Source organism: Lucilia sericata, unplaced genomic scaffold (genome assembly GCF_015586225.1).
Source record: "Lucilia sericata isolate MDLA Ls3-8-SP2 unplaced genomic scaffold, ASM1558622v1 Contig000115F_arrow, whole genome shotgun sequence".
NCBI classification, from domain to species: Eukaryota; Metazoa; Arthropoda; class Insecta; order Diptera; family Calliphoridae; genus Lucilia; species Lucilia sericata.
The window spans coordinates 392,367-412,372 of record NW_023994147.1 but is presented as its reverse complement, the minus strand read 5'-3'; the positions used below and the strand labels follow the sequence as shown (position 1 = coordinate 412,372).

Genomic DNA, 20,006 nt, shown 5'->3' with positions numbered 1-20,006 from the left:
GTTTAAAGCTAGCCAGACTGTTAATGAAAATCGGCAAGGGAAAATCTTCTGTTTTATACGATTCTGATGAGCAAAGCCGTTACAGTTTAAAAAAGTCGAAGTTTTATAAATAAAAACCAACAATTGCAAAAATACAAAAATTTCAAGAAGAACAAACATGTAATTTGATTTTTTTATAGTAGCAAAAAACCTCTGGATTTAATAAGACTAATATTTCAAAAATTTTAGAATAGAAAAGTTGGTTGGCGAAAATTTTGTATAAAAAATATAGGTATAACAATTGATTTCAAAACTTTAAGGTTCAAAGGTTATTTTAGGAATTATTTAGCCGTTTGTGATGGAACTTCTGTACTTCACAAAGTATTAAAAAAACTTTTAAAATTATTCTAGACAAATATCCGATCATTTTATGTCTTTGTTTCAACTATATAAAAAATTCCAGTTTCGCAAGATATTCCATTTATCGTCTACGATAATACAAAATATTTGACTTCGATTTATTTATACAAAAATCGTTTGCTACCAAGTCGATTTAGATTTTTAAACTTTTCTTATAAAATTTCGATTGTTCTATTTTTTGAAAATCATGTCGATGAGTCAAACAAAGATTTAAGAAAAATTGATTTTGAAAATTAAAAAAGAGTCTGGTAACACTTTATTTTTTATTTTAAAGTGACATTTAATTTTTAAATAATAAAAGTCAGTTTTGATATTAAATATTTTAGTTAATTAAAGAAAATCAAATTAGTAAATTAAAAGAAAACTATTAAGCATTCTTTAAGATACTTCAAATGATATTTATTAAACCATTCAAACTTAACACAACACAGTTTCTTACATTACAAATACGGTCTATCCATTGGTGTAGTTTTTGCTCTCTTATCACGGGAACGTGGAAACCATCTGTGTTTGGTTGTGTGTGTAAGACGCATGAGTTCCTCGCGAGCCACCTCAGGTCTTTTTTCCTTAAAAGCACTCATAGCGCTAGCGAGGGCCTCATCCTTAATTAGAGATGCTGATTGTGTTTCAGATGCATGTGGTAGTGGCTTGGTGCACTCGTAAGGAAAATCGGGCTCTGGATGCCAGGCAACGATTGTTTTACCATTAGTTGATACAGCTACAGCTTCCACTAAATTACGTCCTCCAATGGCATTTTTGTTTATAGCCAATTTTAAGGAATTTGTAGAAAATCCACGCAAGAAACGTGTAGCCGACATTTTTCCAGTTGTTTTGTAATGTTTTTTTCTTCTGTTGTCCCCCCACTAAACAGCTGTTTGTTTAAGTGTTGTTTAAAATAGTAGTAATTGTTATGTATAAAAGCTGAATTTTATGAAAATATCTGCAGAATGTGCAATTCGAGTCGCTGCTTTTACTTCAAACACTTTGTGTTTGTAGCAAACACGAGATATGAAAAATACATTGCTGTTTGACAAACCAGAGTTTCCTAGATCATCAAACAAATGTATTTTAAATGGGACATCAAACAAAATCTGTTTGAAGGAAAAATTCTTAAATTTTTTGCGCGCACTGCATGTTTTCGCGCCAATTTATGCAAATTCTCTATTTGATATTCTGTCATTTTACATACATACATTTTGAGTTTGTAACAAATGTAGATCGTTTGGAAATTGTTTAAATTCTTTTAGAAAAATTATAAAACATATATACTTTTGTTATTGAAAATAACATAATTCTTTATTGAAAAAGTGTAAATACCTACTAAAAATTTGATTGATTTGGCCTGTTTGTGAGATCTAGAAGATTAAAAAATGAGAGTAATGATGTTAATTAATTATTTATTTGTCTCTAAAGAACGTCATTATTTTTAAGAAAGAGGAGGCATCATGATGGTCTGCTGGAAGAATGCCCACAAGAGAGTGGCAATTGTATACCTCCCTAGTCACCTAGGCGGGTGGTGGTCGGTCGCCTAGTGGTGACATGGTATATTATCACCTAGAGGCAATGGTCGGACGCTGATTGCCGTCTTCAGGGGTTACCACAAGGATACATACTTATTATTATACCATTGATCTCAGCAGAATCACTACAATACACCCATAATAGAGCGCGATGTCTGTCTGGTGTGCCTTTCAGTGGAGCTCTTGTTGTCTCCAAACACTATGGTGGCCGAATATTTACAAGAAACAATTGGTAAGCCGCCTTTTATACAAATGTATAGCTTTGTAGAGAATGTCTTCCCGGGCCTAGAGGATATAACCTGGCTAGGTTGTCGTCTTATATACATATGTATGTATGTAGATGTTGTTTGGGCAAAATATTGGTACTAACCATTATGGGCTTTATGTCGACTTTAGATCGCTAAGGATAATTGTCACACTATACCCAATAAGCATTCTTGATGGAATTAAAGTTTAAAACAAGTTTAATTCCAGTCAAACATTCAAATTTCAAGTGTTGAAATTTGAAAAAAATTACCGAAAGGGGTAAAAATGGGAAATTTGATTGTATTCAAACACAATGATCCAATTTAGATAAAATTTTTAGATTTAGAAACACTAAATATGCTAATGGGGTGTTATTTGGAACCCCGTACCAAGTGACATTTTTTGGTACTTTTTCATTCTCCAACTGGTACTTTTTGAGTTTTCTATGATTTTGAAATCGAAGCATGAAATTAATTATGTATGTAGAGCCCGGATTAGGCGAGAACACATAAAAGTGGACTTTTTTGGTACTTTTTCGTTCTACAAAAGGTACTTTATGAATTTTCTATAATATTGAACCTAGAAAGATGAAATTTAGCATGTAGGGCCTTGATTAGGTGAGTAACTATAAAAGGGAACTTTTTGTTACTTTTTCGTTCTTCAAAAGGTACTTTTTGAAGTTTTCTTTAGTCAGAGGCGCCAAACTACCGTTAGTTTTTCGGCGTGTGTTGTGAGTGATTTATTAAAGAAATATCAAAAATTGTGTTAATAATTTAATTATTAACTTTTCAGTGTTGTGTTTGTAGATATTAATGCTTAAACATAGTGTGTGGCATGTAGGATTGCGTAAATTGTTCAATTTATTTCGAATACATAAATATTTACGTACACATATATTATGGTGTTTGAAAGTGTTCCTAAGTTAACATATTTTTTTTGTGAATTTTTATATTGACTAGCTAGTCTGTCCACTTATTATTAATTTTGTTTATTGTTTGGCGGACGGTGGGAATGTAACTCGAACGTGTAAGTGTTGCAAGAACGAAGGTTCTCCTATCTGGTACAACAGGTTGGAGGAGAAAAATTTTGTTATTTGGCAATGTGCAGGAAGCACTTATCTACATATTTTCTTAAAGATTTAGAGCTAGTTTGATTTAGTGAAAGTACAAGGAGTTTGGAAAAATATAAAAAGCCTGTCTTGTAGGTACTTAGCTTGTAGCATACTATATACCATTGGAGGTCTTCGAGTTGAAACAAACATTACACAATACCCACTAAAAGTTTGCAGGTATCTGATAAAATAGTAAAAAATAAATGGCAACTTCAATTAAATAATGAAAGAACAATTTGTGAACTTAATCAAATATCGGTATTGGAAAGCAGTTTTACCATGAATAACGTACCGGCTGGATGGACATACATATAAATAAATGGGGTAAGTTTTTTTTTAAATCTTATGTATCAAGTGTAATTTATATGATTATGTTTAATAATAAGATTAAAATTTAAAGTATATGTACATTTCCATGAGAAGGTCTTTGAAGAGAATTTAACAAAATTTGATATGGGGATTCTATTATAGGTACAAAGGCGAATTGTGTTAAAAATATTTAAAATCGGATCATTACACTTAGGTCACATACAACCTGACCCCTAAATAACACTTTAGTGCTTATAATTTTGTTAAATACACTAGTATACCTACAAAAGTCAGATTTATAATTTTTATGACCGTTAACCGTACTGCTGTTTTTTGTAGTCATTGGACCTTTTTTGATCTTAGTACCCATATAAAGTATTTGTTTCAGCAAGTTACTTAAAAGTTCAAAAGAAGTAGTTTAAGGGATGGGTGATACTTGTGTTTCAAAGGAAATTATGAGTGATCGTAAAAAAATTTAATTGTGTTGCAAAAGAAGTTACGAACGATTTTATTTTTATGATTAAATAAGTCGATTTTTAAGGAAAATATGAGTGCTCAAGATATGAACTTCATTTATTAATTTAAGCGTTTAAAACTTTTTGAGTTTTTCAATCAAAATCTATACTTTAGGAAATCTTGAGTAATCCTAAAATAAGTCCCTTTTACGAATTTAAAATTTTGGTGAATAAATTCTAAAAAGAATTCATTATTGTAAAGCTTTGTTTGAATTACAAACAATTTTAAATTAAAGGTTTAAAAAACCAATTTTGTATGGAAATTTTATTTTATAAACCTTTTGCCAAATATAAAGATTTATTAATAAGACTTTTGATCTTTTTGGACAATAAAAAGGCAGACAGTTATAAACAATTTATTTTTCAAAAATGTATTTTATTTGTTTTGATATAATATATAATTTAATTGGATGATAAGCTTATTGGTTTCCGAACAATGACTTAAACAATAACAAGAGTAGAGGTAGAAAAATGATTTCTTTTAATTGCATTTTTTTATAATTTAAATATTACAAGTTAAAGCCATAAAATGATTTAAGAAAATTATATTAATAGTATACTTTTAATTATTTTTATTTTGTTATTAATTGTTGCGTTTAAAACAGCTTAATATGACTTCTTAGGACGCATCTTTCAAATAGTTTGTAGGTTTGATTAAAGTATATTCACACACACACACTCATATACAAAGGTATAATGTTAATAAAGGACTAAATAAATTATACGTGCTAATATTTCCTAAAATTATAAAACAAAAGAAAATAAATCGTTAAAATCTCGAACATGTTAGAAATTACAAAAAATAGGCCATTAAAGCTGTTACTTTTTTGTCACATTTTGTGTTTTATAGCAACAGGACAATTTACTGGACTAGTTGTACGTATGTATGAATGTTTGTGTGATAATTTGGTAAGGTGGTCATTAGTTTCTTTTGGTAGTCGTTAATGTTGTTAGCGTTTTACTAAACTTAGACGATGACGCAGTTCAATATTTCTTACCAATCATTTATTTGTTTCGTTCGTGCCGTATGGTGGAAGCTAAATAACATGCTAATATAATGCCCAATATTTGTATGAAGGCAATGCCAATGCCCACTCCAATTAATATTATGGCATTTTTCTCTATACGCTCTTTTAGTTTTCCAACGCAACCCTCCTAAAAATAGTAGTAATATAAAATAAAACACATATGAATATAATGCGTTCAAAATAAGTAAATCAAACATTTAAAGATAACACTTTTCTAATTACGAAATTACCTGGTAATATTTATCCTTTCCCAAAGCAGGCGATTCCGTGCAATGTCCCACATTTTGTTCAATATATTGGGGACGACAACAGCTGGGAGGCAAAGTTTTATTTGCACTCATGGTACGCCAGTCGGAAGGATTGTCCACACCACAACACATTAATTTGCGTTGTATATTATCCCAGGCCATGGTATCCTCCTGATTAGAACGTTTTATAGAATCTTGTAGTGAGTTTTTAATCATCATTTCCAAGTCATTCTTAAAGACACTGGCCGCTATGCCCACAGCCAGTTCAATAATAAATATGATGGCCAATAGAAGAGCATACTAATGTAATGAACATATAGTAAAGGTATTAATTGATATGTTAATATCTAATCATTAAACACTTACCGCCAAAAGTAAAGTGGGTGACTCTTTGATGGCACCAAAGCAACCCAACGAGGCAATAAGGAATATAATTAAACCGGTTACAATTAAAACAATTGGTGGTGCAGTAACTTTCCCCTCTATGAAGTGATTAAATTCATTGACATCTGCTAAGACAACAGATCCGGCTATTAAAATACCCAAGCCCGATATCTGAAATAGAGGAGGAATAACAAATTTAATAAATTTTAAAATTTTAATTCGGAATGTTTTAAACAAGAACTTTTAAACGATAGATAAACCTATTTATAGACATTTTCACAGCTTGAACTTTTTATGAATTAGAATAAACTGTCCTTCGTAAATACAATCTATTTTCAACTGCTGGCTGATATTTGACTAAATTTATTAAAAATATTGCAGCAAGCCTAACATAGTGCCGGTAAATCGTTTTTTAGTTCAAGCTACAATTAGTCCTTTCTTCGACAGGGTTTTATAGGGAGAGTAAGATTCTCTCACAATTCTTTCTTTAGGGAATGGATTCGGTGAAACTTCCCGGTTGAAACCGCTTGGGAAACGACCTGTTTTCATTCCTCTCTCCTCAGTAATTGTGCTCTTTTTGTTTTTTCTAGTGTTTTGTTTCTCTATCTATGGATCTTCACTCTCTACGATGGAAATCACACAGGACCTTAAGGTCTTCGAGTGGATTTGCATCTTTTTTTAACAGAACTGAAAATTCAAAGTTTGAATTTGTAGGCGTGCGATCATTCGAGGATATGCAGTTTATTTCATCAAAACAGAAACCCAGGTCGCACATATTAGAACAATAATAAACATAATGTCCAAACATTTAAAAATTTCGAAACATAGTATACTCTGGATTTTGCTAAATTTTCACTACATTTCCCCTTAATTCGCTTTCAGCACAACTCAAAGCTTTATAAAATTCAGAGTTATATTTATTTTTCTATAATAAATTTAAACATTTCTTTGGACTTTTCATTGCCGTTTTTCAAGAAATTTAATTTAATTTTCCTTAACAATCTAATTATTCACTAACCTTACAGACATGCACGATTTAATGTAATTTTCTTATTAAATTTTGGAAAAACCATTAGATCATATTTATAATTTATGGTTTATTTATTATTTTTTTCATTTGCATGACGTATTTTTCTTTTTTTTATTGTTGTTTATTTATCCCTAGGACAAATCTAATCGTCTAGTTTAGGACATTGTACTTACAGCTTAATGAATAAAATTATAATAACAAATGTAGAAGTACATATGAATGTGTCAGTTGAAGGAACATGTGCATATATCGTCTTCTTATATAGCAAGGGATGGGGTATATTATTGCTATTAAAATTTTAGTGAAAAGTGAATTTACCGAAAATTTAATATATAATTGCAATTCTCCAAGCCTTTAAATACAGAGTTTTGTTAATCGAATATAGTGGCACACATTACCCCATTAATTCATCAGTTTACTTAGGCGGCAATCACTTTGTAATTATACCCCCGTCCTTTTCAAATTCAAGTGACGATATGCACTTTATGTCATTAGTAACTATTTATTTAATTTAAATAAAATAAACAGTGAAAAGCTTTAAGGATATTTAATTGGACGTGTTAATATAAAAAGGGGGTTGATGTTAAATATAACCAAATACTCTTAGTACAAAAAATTAGATTTTTTTTCCATTCGTAATGGTTTTTTTTAATAAACTAATGTCAGACATATAGATAAATGCTTTGAAGAACTTAAAGTTTATTCAATTTGAGAATTAGTGGAAGTATTAAACCAAAGAGGAATAAAATCAATTAATAATAAAAGTTTTGTTAGACATTTTTATTTCTTGTTTTAGAAACTGCCACCGGTAGTTTAGTAGTAGAGGTTCTACTCTGTCAGACAGCAGGTCGTGAGTTCGATTTCCATCAGAGACATTGGTAGAGGAGGCCTAGATGTATTTCTTCAGATTTTATCCTTTTTTCAATCTAATTAACTTATAAACTATATATTTTACTAATAGATGTGACAATTTTTGTTACCACTATACGGTTTCCTAATAGAGGCTGAACACATTTCGAAATGATTGTCGGGTACTTGTAGTTTTGACTATTGGGAACTACACATTTTTGTCTTCAGTTTAATGAGTTCTTCATCTATCAAGTTTGTATTAAGGGGGTATGCGGAAAATCTTCATAATTATATACATAGGTCGACAAATTTCGCATAGTCGCATCCCACTTTGAACAAATTGAGACTACTACGTACACTCGTGTAAAGAGTACTCCTCAAAGGACTGGTCCAAAATTAATCCAAATATATGGGAATACTATACTCCATTTAACATTGTGATATCCTAGTTGGGAATCATGTAATCCATTCTTGCAATACATCAGAGTAATCCCAAAACTACTACCTTGATAAAATGATGGGAGTACATCCGCAATAGGGTCCTATATAATGCAGACAATGGACCATGTTCATGAAACATGATCCATGTCTGCATTACATAGAACTACTAAACGAATCATGTACTCCAATAATGTTTACAAGAAATTAGTTTTGGTATTACTTAAATGGATCATGTACTCCAATAATTTTGCAGGGCAGAAACCAAATTATACATTTTTAAAGATAAAGATTTCAGATGACATAACAGATTTCATAAGTAAATGTGTCTTTGTGCTATTATAACGATTTTTTTATTTTTTCATAGCTTTAGGACATGATATATCGATATCCTGACGTGATGAATAAATTGTGATATTCAGATTCGGATTTAACTCAGTTTACTTTACTTTAGGGTTGTTTTATTAACTTATTCTTATGCTAAAGTTTTTGACAGCAGATTTTCCGCTATATTTACTCCTTCATGCAGATCCTAAGGTCGTTATCTGTGCTAAAGTCTATAGCAAATTTAGAAAAATGTTTCTCTAAATTACCAAGACATTCAAAATTTTTACAAAAATATTTTTTTGAAATAAACTTCAAATTACAAAGCGTCTTTTCACAAATGCCCTTTTTTAAAGGACATTTTATACAAATAATTTAATTATTTTTTCAACATTAAAATGTTATTTTTATATTAAAACCATTACAACTTTCGAATACCTTCACAAATAAGTAATATTTACAATACTTTTAATATTATTAAATTTCACCATCACAATAGTTTAAAATACTTACAGCGAAGACTATATTAAATGCAAATAATATGTATTTAATCAAACTCATACCGCAAGAACGCATTTTAAATTTCATTTGGAATAAAATTTATTTATTAAAAACGAAACTATTAAATTTTTTTTAAAACAATGTTAATCGAAAAATCGTTTTCGTGTAATATTTTCAAATACAACTTTTTTGCTATAAAAAAAGTTTATTTTTTTTCTATTTCGCTTAAACTACCGTTTAAAATGTCTATTCGAAATAGCGGCTCAAATAGAACTGACCAAAGTTGAACAATACGATTAACGACCAAAGTTGCGTTAGTGGCCACAACACAACCTGTAACGAGGTCGTTATACACATTTCTTTCCAACAGAGAGAAACAATGAAATCAACACGAAACTAAAACTCCTGTCAAAAGGGTAGGAAGAAGTTATAAAGTTCTTTTTACTTAAAAAGAACTCGACTATTCTAAAGTATTTTCTTCAAAAGGAAACTGTCAATATCACTTGTGAAAAAACAACAGCACCGACCTAATTTTGTTTTTCTAAAAAAAAATGTAAAAAATACAAGAAAATCAAAAATGTTAATGTACGTTTATTTTTGTTAACTGATGTATGTATGTGTATGTTTTTTTGTGTTTATAAGGAGTTTGACATTTGATTACTTCTAATAATAATAACGCAAACACCTTTGAATCCGCTGTAACTCATTGTAATTAAAATGAAAATCTTTTTTCCCTTTTTCCGCCGTTTATTTTCCAGCGAAATTCTTGAACATAAATATAATTTAGTCATTTATAAAGAAGAGTGTTACGACAATTTTGCTTAAGTTCACTTGAAATATTAAAACTTCTCTATATATTTAGAAACATGTTAGGTTTCACTTTTAATATTGCTTTCAATTATGGAGTACAGTTCGCGAAAAAATTTCACCATCTCACTCACTCATATATCTGGGACATTTACATTTGTAATTATTGTAAAGGTGTCGATGACCTCTTTTGTTATAATAGTTGTTTTTGTTTGTTTAATACATTTTATACTAAATAAATCATTTTTTTATATGGAAAATGAAATTTGACCTGTTAATATTAAGGTTGCGTTTAAATGTATTATTAAAGTGTTGTTCTACTAGAAAATATACTATATACATAGGCATTTTGTACAGATTCAAATAATGTCTTACAGAGAAATTGAAGTAATTAGTACAAATGTAATTATACTTTAAGAAAATATAACAAAATTTTTATATATAGTCTAAGAAAATAAGAATTTGGTAGTATCTAAAGTCGTAGGATTTATAATAAGCGAGATATTCCCAAAATCATGATTTTTTGTAAAATTTGACCGCCAATATCTCGCTTAGCGTACATGGGATTAGTGGTGACTTTTAGTTCCTTCATAAAGACCCCAAGAAGAAGACCTCTATTAACTTTCATTTAGCTATTTGAAATGCCACAGTTTTCTAATCGTTTCGACAAAATTTCCAGAAGTAATAACTAAATTGTGCAGAGGTTTTTTAAGATTCTAAACTCCGGAATTAGAGTCATGAACCTATTTGTTCTCAATAGCCTTAGATTTAGCTTGATTCTTTGGAATTTCTTTGCGGTACTAATGTTTATAAGTCAGTTGAGATCACTAAAGTACCTCTAGTTTGCCGGGCTAGTTTCACTCCTCGGCTAATACATGGAATAAATTGGTCTAACCAGAGAACTACATAATCTGGTACTTCGGGTGACCAGTTGCCCGCAGGCAGTTGGTTGAGGTTCCTTCGGGATTCACGTTTAACTCAAATTCGCGGGAAGAGTAAGTTGCGGTTAAAAGACAGATGCATAGTGAAGTATATATTTCGGGATTAGTTCGGTGCTGTTGCTAATTGACAACAGATATCCCACAGAGGGGTGACTGTGAGACTATGCGTTGGAAATGAGTTGGTGTTAATTGTATATGATACAGAATGAATGTAGGGGGATACGGAACTCATCCACCCGTATAACTAGAGTGAGTCTGTCGTATGTTGTTCTCTTATGAATGTGTCGGATAAATGAGAAGTGTGCTGGGTTGAATGGTTATGGTGATACCATTGAATTTTCCTTCCTCTGTTCATACCAGATTTACCACTGTTAGTAAGAACAAAGTCCCGGCTTATTTGATGGATTCGTATTTCGGTCTACCGGTTACGTCTCTAGGTTGCCGACTCAACAGAGGTCATCCCATCTGCGTGGTTGTAAACAGAAGTGATGTTTTTGCATCTCGGAAGTTAAGCAATGATCAGAGATTAGATAGTTCAAGTACTTGAGCAACATACGTAAATTTCCACCTGCGTGTAAGAAGCACAATGGGGCGGTGGTGAGTCGTTGCAAAAGCTCAACCCAGTGGTTGAAAAAGACCACCGTGAAATAGGCCAACACGGCAGGTGTTCACGTAAAGCACTTCAACATTAACCTCTCATTTATAAATATCTGTATACAGACCGATCAGTATGATACAATAGAATTTCTTAATAGAAAATTACAAACTCTAAAAGGTTTGTATAAAGTCAACTTTAAAAGTGAGTCTGTGCAGTTTGGTACTATTTTAGAAGGACCTACATACACAAATGTATTAATTCATATAACCATTACTAGTAAAGTGGTGTAGGGTATAAATACGACTTATATTTCGAGCATTATGTATACACAGACAGCATATCAGACGGATGAACTTTTTTAAATCAATTTGCACAAATGCATAATACTTTTCCCACTACATTTATAATGAGAATTTTTATACCCAGCAAAAACTTCATTTCTCGGGGCTAATGAAATGTTTGTTTCACATCGATCTTAAATATTTAGAAATAAAACAAATCTTATATGTATATTAATACATAATGGATGGTTTGCTTTTTATTTTTTTAAAGAAATAATACTTAATATAATAAAAAATATAATAGTTTTGATCGAAACTTAATTGTAATTCAAAAATATAGCAATTAAAGCGGATAAGAATAGAGCTAAGGATATGCCCAATGTAGAACTGCCACCAGTGCAAGGTAATACGCCATCAACAACTCTGCAAGAAATGGGATGGCAATATGGTAAATTTTTTTATTTTAATCAAACAGGAAATATTGATAACACACACAACACTACAACGATTGAAGACATTGACAGATTTGACAGATATTTATATTGTTTAGAATAATGTTAGGATGAGGATATGGGAATTAAAGGGATTTTAGTTTAAGAGTACATATTAATAAATTTTAATTATCATCTGAACAGGACGCAGTGTGTTCCAAAAATCTGTAAGAAATGGATTTTAATATTTTCATTATAGATTTCAAAACTGTTACATATCTAATAGACAATGTGCTTTAAGAAATTAAAACATTTCCCGGTACTTAGCGATAGTAATAGGGATGTGGTTGTGGATAATGGTATGTAGGTGGATAAGGATAATGATATGGATAGCCAGAAGACAATAGAGGATAGATAACTTGATCGTGCGGTTTGTCATGAGGTACATAAAATGTTGGTTGATTTTGGGATGATTGTGGTGGTGAAGAACATGATATATCAGCATTAGGTGAAGTATTGTGGCTGTAAATAAAATTCAGAAACATTTAAGATGTTATTAATAAATTTAAATTTAACAAACTGCAATTGTTTAAACCCAAGTTAGCTAAACATTGTTAATAATGTAATATGATATGATATATATTTACCTTTACACACATTTACCTTCTTCAATTGTTATAAAATATATTAAAAAATAAGATTTTATTAAAAAAACACCATTTAATGCTAAACCAAAAATATACTTATATAGAAATAGAGAATAAACAAATTTAAAACAGGACCATATTAAACTGTTAAACATTATACAAGTATTAAAATATATAGTCAATAATACCATTAACATTTAGTAGACAAAAAAAAACACACAAATGACAAATACTGTATATAAAATTGTTGAAAAATATTTAATTTGTAATCAATACACATTAATTTGTTGAATATTTCTTATTGTTTAGTAAAACAAAAAATGTCTGTTTTTTAGTATTAAGTAGTAAAAGTCAATAGTAACGAAACAAACTGATTAAAATTGAATATTTACTTGACACCAATAACGCCACAGGCAGCACGTCCGCCAGCATTGCCAGTCTTTTTCGAATCAGGATGTGTTGTTTTACCCAAATCATCAACATTATCGTGTATAACTAGACCACGTCCGATAATTGTCCGTGGTCCGGTTAAACTAATCAAATGATCTGTAAAGGTAGTATCGACAACACCATTTTCATTCGCTTCAATATTACCGAGATCACCAACATGACGAACTTCATCACTGGGACCACCATGATCCATCTGTAAAGGAATATAATAACAGTTATCAAATAAGGGTTATAGCTAGAACTGGTTCATAAGTATTTAATAGTCTATAGCCTTGTTAGTAGATTGAAGCGTAGAGTAGTTGTCAATCGATAGTAGATCATAGACTCGTTCATAAATTAGTCAAAAGATTAGTTCATAGAATAATTAAAAACTAGTTTTTGGACTTTATAATAGACTAGTCAATAGCTTATAAATGGCTCTATAGACTAGTCAATAGGTAAGTCCAAACTTGTTATTGGACTAAAGAAACGTTTGTTAACATTTAGACAACGGATTTAGATTTCGACAACGAATCGTTGCAATGTTGTCAACATTACATGGTGTTGTCGTACGTATGTATATACTTTGACAACGGATGGTATTGAAAAATTATATATTGGTGTCAATTTGGTACCAGGCGTGTATATTTCCTTTTTCCTCTGTGTAGTCAATGGATTGGTGAAAAGAGCAGTAAATGTACTAGTCAAGGAACTAGTCAAACGACCAATTTCTATACTTTTCATAAAATATTCCATAGACTTTTTAATACACTAGTTAATAGTCCATAGACTAGACAAAAAACTAGTCCACAGATTTGTCCATTGACTAGTCGATAGATTAGTTCATAGACTAATGAATAAACGAGGTCATATACTAGTCAATTAGTTAGTTAATATACTAGTCAATGGACTAGTGTGAAGACCAGTCCATACATTAGTCAACAGATTTGTCAATGAACTAGTGAAAATAGCAGTTCATAGATTATTATTGTCCATAGATTAGTAAATAAACTAGTCAGATTGGTTAAATGACTAATTCATATACTGATCATAAAATACTTTATAGACTATTCGATATCGTAGATAAAAGTCCATAACCTAGTCCACAGATTTGCCCATAGACTTGTGGACTAGTCCATTGGTTAGTCAATAGACTAGTTAATGGACTGTTTAAAGGCCAATTATAGACTATAGATCTATTGACAAATGTAAACACCAGTTCATAGACCAGTAGTCAAAAAATATATACTAGTCAATGGACTAATGAAAAGATAGATTCATAGACCAATTAATACACTTCTCAACAAACTAGAACTGAAAGACTAGTCCAAAAAGCGTAGACTAGTCCATAGACTTCTCAGAAGATTAGTTGATAGATTATTCAATAAATTAGCTCATAGGCTAGTCCATTTGTTATTCAATGGGCTAGAGTAAATACCAATCCATAGACTATTAAATTGAGATTTATCGTTCGATAAAAATGGTTCAGTCCACTAATTAGTCCATAGACATCTCAAAAGACTAGTTGATAGTCTTCATATATTAGTCCATTAGTAAGACAATATACTAGTGTAAGGGCCAGTCCATAGACTATTCTATAAAATATGGTCCAAACCACTTATTAGTTTGTACATTTATGTTATACTTACCTTGTCAGGATTAAAGTGACCACCCATGCTTAAGCAACCATTAGTCAAGTCTCCTTTCTCATGAACGTGGAAACCATGTTTTCCGGGAGTTAAACCGGTTATAAAAACGCGAACATGGACATTTTCTCCACAAGCATTTTGTATGAATGTTACATTTCCATTCACTTGATTGCTATTGGGACTCGATACATAAGCAATGGCCTCGATACGTGTATTTTTCTAAAATTGGACAAATGATTATGTATTCACAAAAAAAAAAAAAAAAAATAAGATAAATTATAAAATAAACAAATAAAATTTACCTCTGCTGCTAGAGCTGATACCGCACAAACGGCTAAAATTGTTGATAGTAAATGCCAAGAATTCATTGTTTTACTGAAATGGGGAAATGGGAAGACATACATTCATTACTATGTAGTACTACTAATATGTACAATAAAATGGAACTTGATTATTACATTTTATTAACACTATTATTTCCTTTAGTCAAATACATAAAAAAGTAGTTTAATTTTTTTGTTGTCAATGAAAAGCATGTAGTGACGTTTGCATTTTTTTATTCAATGAAATAAAATTGAATAGTAACCGTCATACTATGCTCTAAATCTTGTGTGATAAATATTTTATTGTACAATATATATATATTTAAACAGTCGTCACAAACATTATAAGGACGCCAACATATTAATTTTAATCTTTTTATTTCAAATTAGATATTTTAGCAAAAGGCATAAAAATTAGTACTTTTTTCAATGGAATTGTCCAAAATATATGTATATATTTTTATAAATTTAAAATATCTCATACAATTTTAAAATTTTACCAAAATAGATCATTTATGTACCATTGTACTGTTTTAATTCGAATGCTATCAAAAAAGTACAATTGTATCAACTTTGCCAACTCTGGTGTGTGTGTCATTAGACAGACACTATGATCTGAACAAAAAAAGCTATAAAAATCTCGTGCTTGTTTATAATGGATTTAATAAATTTTTAAACAAGTACTTATTGTATGTTATTACGAGTACGTATGTTTAAGCTTTCCGATTTACCTACACTTATGACAGATGTTTGTTAGAATGCGGCACAATAAAATAAACTATGATGACATCTTATCCAAAGCCTCTCCACATAATTTAATCTCCCATGTCTATCATGTATACATATATTTTTTGTATTATTATTGACCTCTTCTGCTAAATAGTTTTGATTTTATAACCTTAATATAATTTTTAGATTTTTTTCTACATTCAGGAATATCAATAGAAAGTGTTTTTTATTTTCAATGTCTATACAGGGTCAAATATTTAGATGAATTGTAGTTTTTTTCTATTTGAGTAATTATTCGAATGTGTTTTTGACTATCAATAGGAGATAAAACGTGATATTTATTATAGGAAATTACCACGATTTTAAACTAAATTTTTTTTATTGAAATATTGCTTTTAAATAGATAAAAATTTATTAAAATAAGCTACTAATGAATAAATTAAAAATTACTTTGAATAATTTTTAACACGAAATATTGTAAATTTTGAGATTTGTAAAAGTAATTAAATACTACAATGAGTTTAAAAATATCTTACTTTGAAGCATTTTATAATAGGTAATTGTTGTCTTTTTATACCCTACACCATTTTAGTGGGTAGGTTATATTGGATTTGTGCTGATGTTTGTAACACACAAAAATATTCGACCTATACCTTAAAGTATACCCATCGGCACGATTAAGCTATATCCGTCTGTCTGGCTGGCTGTCCATGTAAACTTTGTGCGCAAATTACAGGTCGCACGTACGAAGCCTATTGAAAATAGTTAAAATAGGCCCATTATTTCAATTAGCCCAATATGCCTCATTTGACCCTAGCTCCCATGCAAAATCCCTTTCAGAAAATTACTTGAATGTCCAAAATTCAAAATAAATATTATATAAAATTTTATCCGGATCGGTCCATATTTGCCCCTAGCCTCCATATAAACCCTCTTTTAGAATATTAGTTTTTCGTCCATAAATTGCTTAAATGTATCGGAAACAAGGTCATATTGAAGATAAATACTTTATTATGAAAAATAAATTACATTTAATATCCATAACTGGTGTGGGTATCATATGGTCGGCCACGCCCGACTATACCTAGAGTTAAATCTGGAGTTCAGTTCAAAAGAGTTATTAGTCGTTCTTTAAAAAACAGGTCGTAGTTTCTTTCTTAAAAATTGTCCTATGACACCTTTTACGTAGAACCAATTGACGATTCGATACCTCTCTAATATTTCTTTTTATATCGGAATGGTGTTGTAGAGGGGACAATTACACGATCGCAGAGTCAACTACGATAGATTGAAAGATATTTTAACACTAATTTTGACAATAGTTTGTGAAGATCAGATATCAGAGTAAGGAAATATTTTGGATTATGTTGACCATCAACAAATTTTGATTTAGTCCGTTCCGTTTGCAACACACCGAAATATTGCTCGTCCAAATATTTTGTGTTGATGGTATTGAAATAAGTTTTATAAACAGCAAAACACGATATTTCCTCAGGACCAGTACATAGAGGATCAGGCATGGAAAATTGTACTTTTGACATCGAAAACTACCATAATACTCCCATTACATATTAAGTAATTTTCTAATCTTTTGCTCATAATAGCATATAGACTAATAGACTCGTCAATAAACTAGTTAATAGGCAAGTCAATAGGGTAGTCAATGGGCTTCTTTATAGACTAATCAACAGATTAGTCCACATACAAGTCAATTGACTAATCTAAAGGTTAGTTCATAGACTACTCAACAGACTAGTCCTTAGACTATTCAATATAATAGTCCATAGATTAGTCAATAGACTATTCCTTAGACTAGTTAATAAGCTACTCAATAGGTTAGTTCATAAACCAGTCAACATAGATCATACATAAGTCAACAGACTAGTCCACATACAAGTCAATAGACAATGTAGTCTATATACTAGTTCATAGATTAGTCCACAGATTAGTTAACAGTTCAAATACTAGTCGATATACATACTAACCAATAGACTAGCTAGTTCAAATACTACCCAAAAATCTTTAGAAATATAATTCAACAGTATTTTAATCCAGTACTTTTTTTTTTGAAAGAATTGAGAGTACAATTTCAAAATTTAAGTTTTCAATGGAGAGTTTCAAAATCACCTGAATCTGATACGTATACGTATTGATATAGATATAAGGTAATAAATAATAATAATGACCTAATGACCTATTCTAGGTCAGCAATAAAATTTTAATTGTTTTTTGAATATTTTTTTTTACTTCTCTACTATTTATTTTAAGCGATCAGTAAAGGTTGGTCAAACTTTAGCTTGAAATATCAAGTCTTCGATTTCAGAATATATTAAATTTTTCCTAAAATATGTACTTCAAACTTAAACGAAGCAATAAGTATTTTTAGATTAACTAACCTGAACATTCATTTGAAGTTTAAAGTTGAAAACTGGCTCTTACTAGTATAACCAAATATTATTTTTTTTTAACTCTACAGATGGAGGAAAAATTTCCTCTTCTCAAAATTGATTGCAACTAAATTATATTTATTGTTTTTTATGTATCTGTTTAAATCGTATATTGGTTATATGCAGGTATATAAAATACCAGTTATTATGCACTTTTACCAAGGCATAAGAAGATTCTGTTGAATGTTATTTAAAAATTCACAACAACAGGCTTTAGTTTGTAACTGCAAAAACCGGTTTAAATGCAAATAATGGCGGTGATTTGAATTTTTGAACCTTTAAACAAACAAACAAACACTACCTTTAATTAAACACCTTTTTTAACCGGGCTATAAGATTCTTCAGCGTAAACAAGGTTAAATATACAACAAAAAGCTTTAATAAATAATATACTCTTACTATTTATAAACATGTTATTTATTGTTGAATTAATAAAAAACATTTTTTAACAAATTAACAGATGTACATTTTATAAATATAAGCTGTATAACGTAGTTAACAGAGATTTTTTTATAAATTAAAAATTATTAAGAAAAAACAATTGACCTGATTTAAACCACTTTTTGCTGACAATAATAAAATTTCATTTTTTAAATTGTGTTTTTATTTATTTATAAATAAATTTTACACAAAAATTCCCAATTATAATAATATTTATGCTTGCCGTTCTATTTAGTCGTAAATTAACTTACCCTATCTAATATTTTTTTGTTTTTAATTTTATTTGTTGTTCTGCAAAAAAATTTCAGTTTTTTTTAACTACGTTTTAAATAATGAACACGATTGATCAGTTTTAAAAATACAACCGTTTAATTCAACAGCTAAAATACAACTGTTCTCTTATGGTAATGGAGCAGCATTCTTTAGATCAGCTATAAATTAATCCATTCCATTCATACAAACGAAAGTGAATTGCAGTTGAAAAGCTTATAAAATTTACCTTTTTTATTATTATCTCACTCAAAAAATTTTTAAATAACAAAAGCACCCATAACAACAAGTACCCCTGAGTAATGAAATAATGAAAAGTAATGCCAGAATTATATAATTGCCAGTAAGCCCATTTGGTATAAGAAAAATCTCTAGAATATTAGTTTAGATAAGTTAATTATAGATTAGAAAGTAAAAGTTTATTTTTAAAAAGGTTTAATTTTTAAAAAAAGGATTCATTTTTAGCTGGACTTGCGAAATTTACTATAGATTTACAATCTTAAATAACTGTTTCAAAATCGTAGATATAACAAATTCTTGTTGCACGGTGTTATTATAATCAGGTGGCTATATCGCCAATGAGTATCAATAGAGAATAACATTTTTAGGGAGAATAACTTTTAAACAAAGGTGAGATGTTTGCAAAATATTTGTTTAATTTAAAAATTTCGAGATAAGTATGTAGTATTGTAATATTTCAAACATAAACAATTCTCACAGGGAACAACTAATATTACAGTATTAGACGCGATAAAAAGTATACATGATTTTTTGACTTTAAGCACGTACATTAAAAATTGTTCATGTTGTTTGGGGATTTTATAATAAATTATTAAAAGAAATTAATTCATTTCATTAGCTTGTTGTTTATTATGCAATTACGTATTTCAAAATATTCACAATTAAAAAAAAAAATACACAAAATGTAAACAAAAATGAGAAATATGAATTAATTTCTTTAGAAAAACTTGGACTTTCAGTTATTTTTACTTATTAAATAACAGACTTGGGAGGTGTCAATTAAATTTTTTTACTAAATTGAAGTAATTATTATTAATTATTTTTAAATTACAATTCTAAATTCAATTATTTTTAATTATTACACTTACTG

General features: G+C 29.7%; 3 protein-coding genes across 7 annotated transcripts; all 3 read right to left on the bottom strand.

The window, feature by feature from the left end:
* Window positions 1-773: 773 nt before the first annotated feature.
* On the bottom strand, window positions 774-1,284 carry LOC119600458 (39S ribosomal protein L42, mitochondrial). Its single transcript, XM_037950679.1, has one exon. It carries the CDS (start codon window positions 1,215-1,217, stop codon window positions 840-842), a length of 378 nt encoding a protein of 125 aa, XP_037806607.1. The 5' UTR covers window positions 1,218-1,284; the 3' UTR covers window positions 774-839.
* Window positions 1,285-4,455: 3,171 nt separating this feature from the next.
* On the bottom strand, window positions 4,456-9,156 carry LOC119600459 (23 kDa integral membrane protein). The gene is made up of 5 exons (XM_037950680.1): window positions 8,915-9,156; window positions 5,743-5,931; window positions 5,359-5,676; window positions 5,099-5,255; window positions 4,456-4,838 (listed from the first exon to the last, which is right to left on the bottom strand). The coding sequence occupies exons 1-4, from the start codon at window positions 8,987-8,989 to the stop codon at window positions 5,106-5,108; spliced, it is 732 nt and encodes a 243-aa protein (XP_037806608.1). The 5' UTR covers window positions 8,990-9,156; the 3' UTR covers window positions 4,456-4,838; window positions 5,099-5,105.
* Window positions 9,157-11,749: 2,593 nt separating this feature from the next.
* Window positions 11,750-19,087, bottom strand: LOC119600461 (extracellular superoxide dismutase [Cu-Zn]). 5 transcript variants are annotated; one of them, XR_005231144.1, is made up of 6 exons: window positions 18,877-19,087; window positions 14,988-15,060; window positions 14,686-14,904; window positions 13,000-13,250; window positions 12,023-12,185; window positions 11,823-11,952 (listed from the first exon to the last, which is right to left on the bottom strand). XR_005231144.1 is itself a non-coding variant. In XM_037950683.1 (5 exons), exons 2-5 carry the CDS (start codon window positions 15,051-15,053, stop codon window positions 11,847-11,849), a joined length of 642 nt encoding a protein of 213 aa, XP_037806611.1. In that variant the 5' UTR covers window positions 15,054-15,060; window positions 18,877-19,087; the 3' UTR covers window positions 11,750-11,846. The 5 variants fall into 5 exon arrangements, 4 of the variants coding, with proteins under 4 accessions (XP_037806611.1, XP_037806610.1, XP_037806612.1 ...); XM_037950683.1 differs by lacking the exon at window positions 12,023-12,185 and having other exon boundaries at window positions 11,750-11,952; XM_037950682.1 differs by having other exon boundaries at window positions 11,920-12,482.
* Between the last annotated feature and the right edge of the window lie 919 nt (window positions 19,088-20,006).

Coding starts and splice junctions, on each gene's coding strand:
- LOC119600458 (XM_037950679.1), bottom strand. CDS start 1,217: ATGTCGGCTACACGTTTCTTGCGTGGATTTTCTACAAATTCCTTAAAA.
- LOC119600459 (XM_037950680.1), bottom strand. CDS start 8,989: ATGAAATTTAAAATGCGTTCTTGCGGTATGAGTTTGATTAAATACATA. Junction 5,932..8,914: donor CATTTAATATAGTCTTCGCT/GTAAGTATTTTA, acceptor CCTCTATTTCAG/ATATCGGGCTTGGGTATTTT. Junction 5,256..5,358: donor GAAAGGATAAATATTACCAG/GTAATTTCGTAA, acceptor TACTATTTTTAG/GAGGGTTGCGTTGGAAAACT.
- LOC119600461 (XM_037950682.1), bottom strand. CDS start 15,053: ATGAATTCTTGGCATTTACTATCAACAATTTTAGCCGTTTGTGCGGTA. Junction 14,905..14,987: donor TATCAGCTCTAGCAGCAGAG/GTAAATTTTATT, acceptor GTCCAATTTTAG/AAAAATACACGTATCGAGGC. Junction 12,483..12,999: donor TGTGGCGTTATTGGTGTCAA/GTAAATATTCAA, acceptor TTTTATTTACAG/CCACAATACTTCACCTAATG.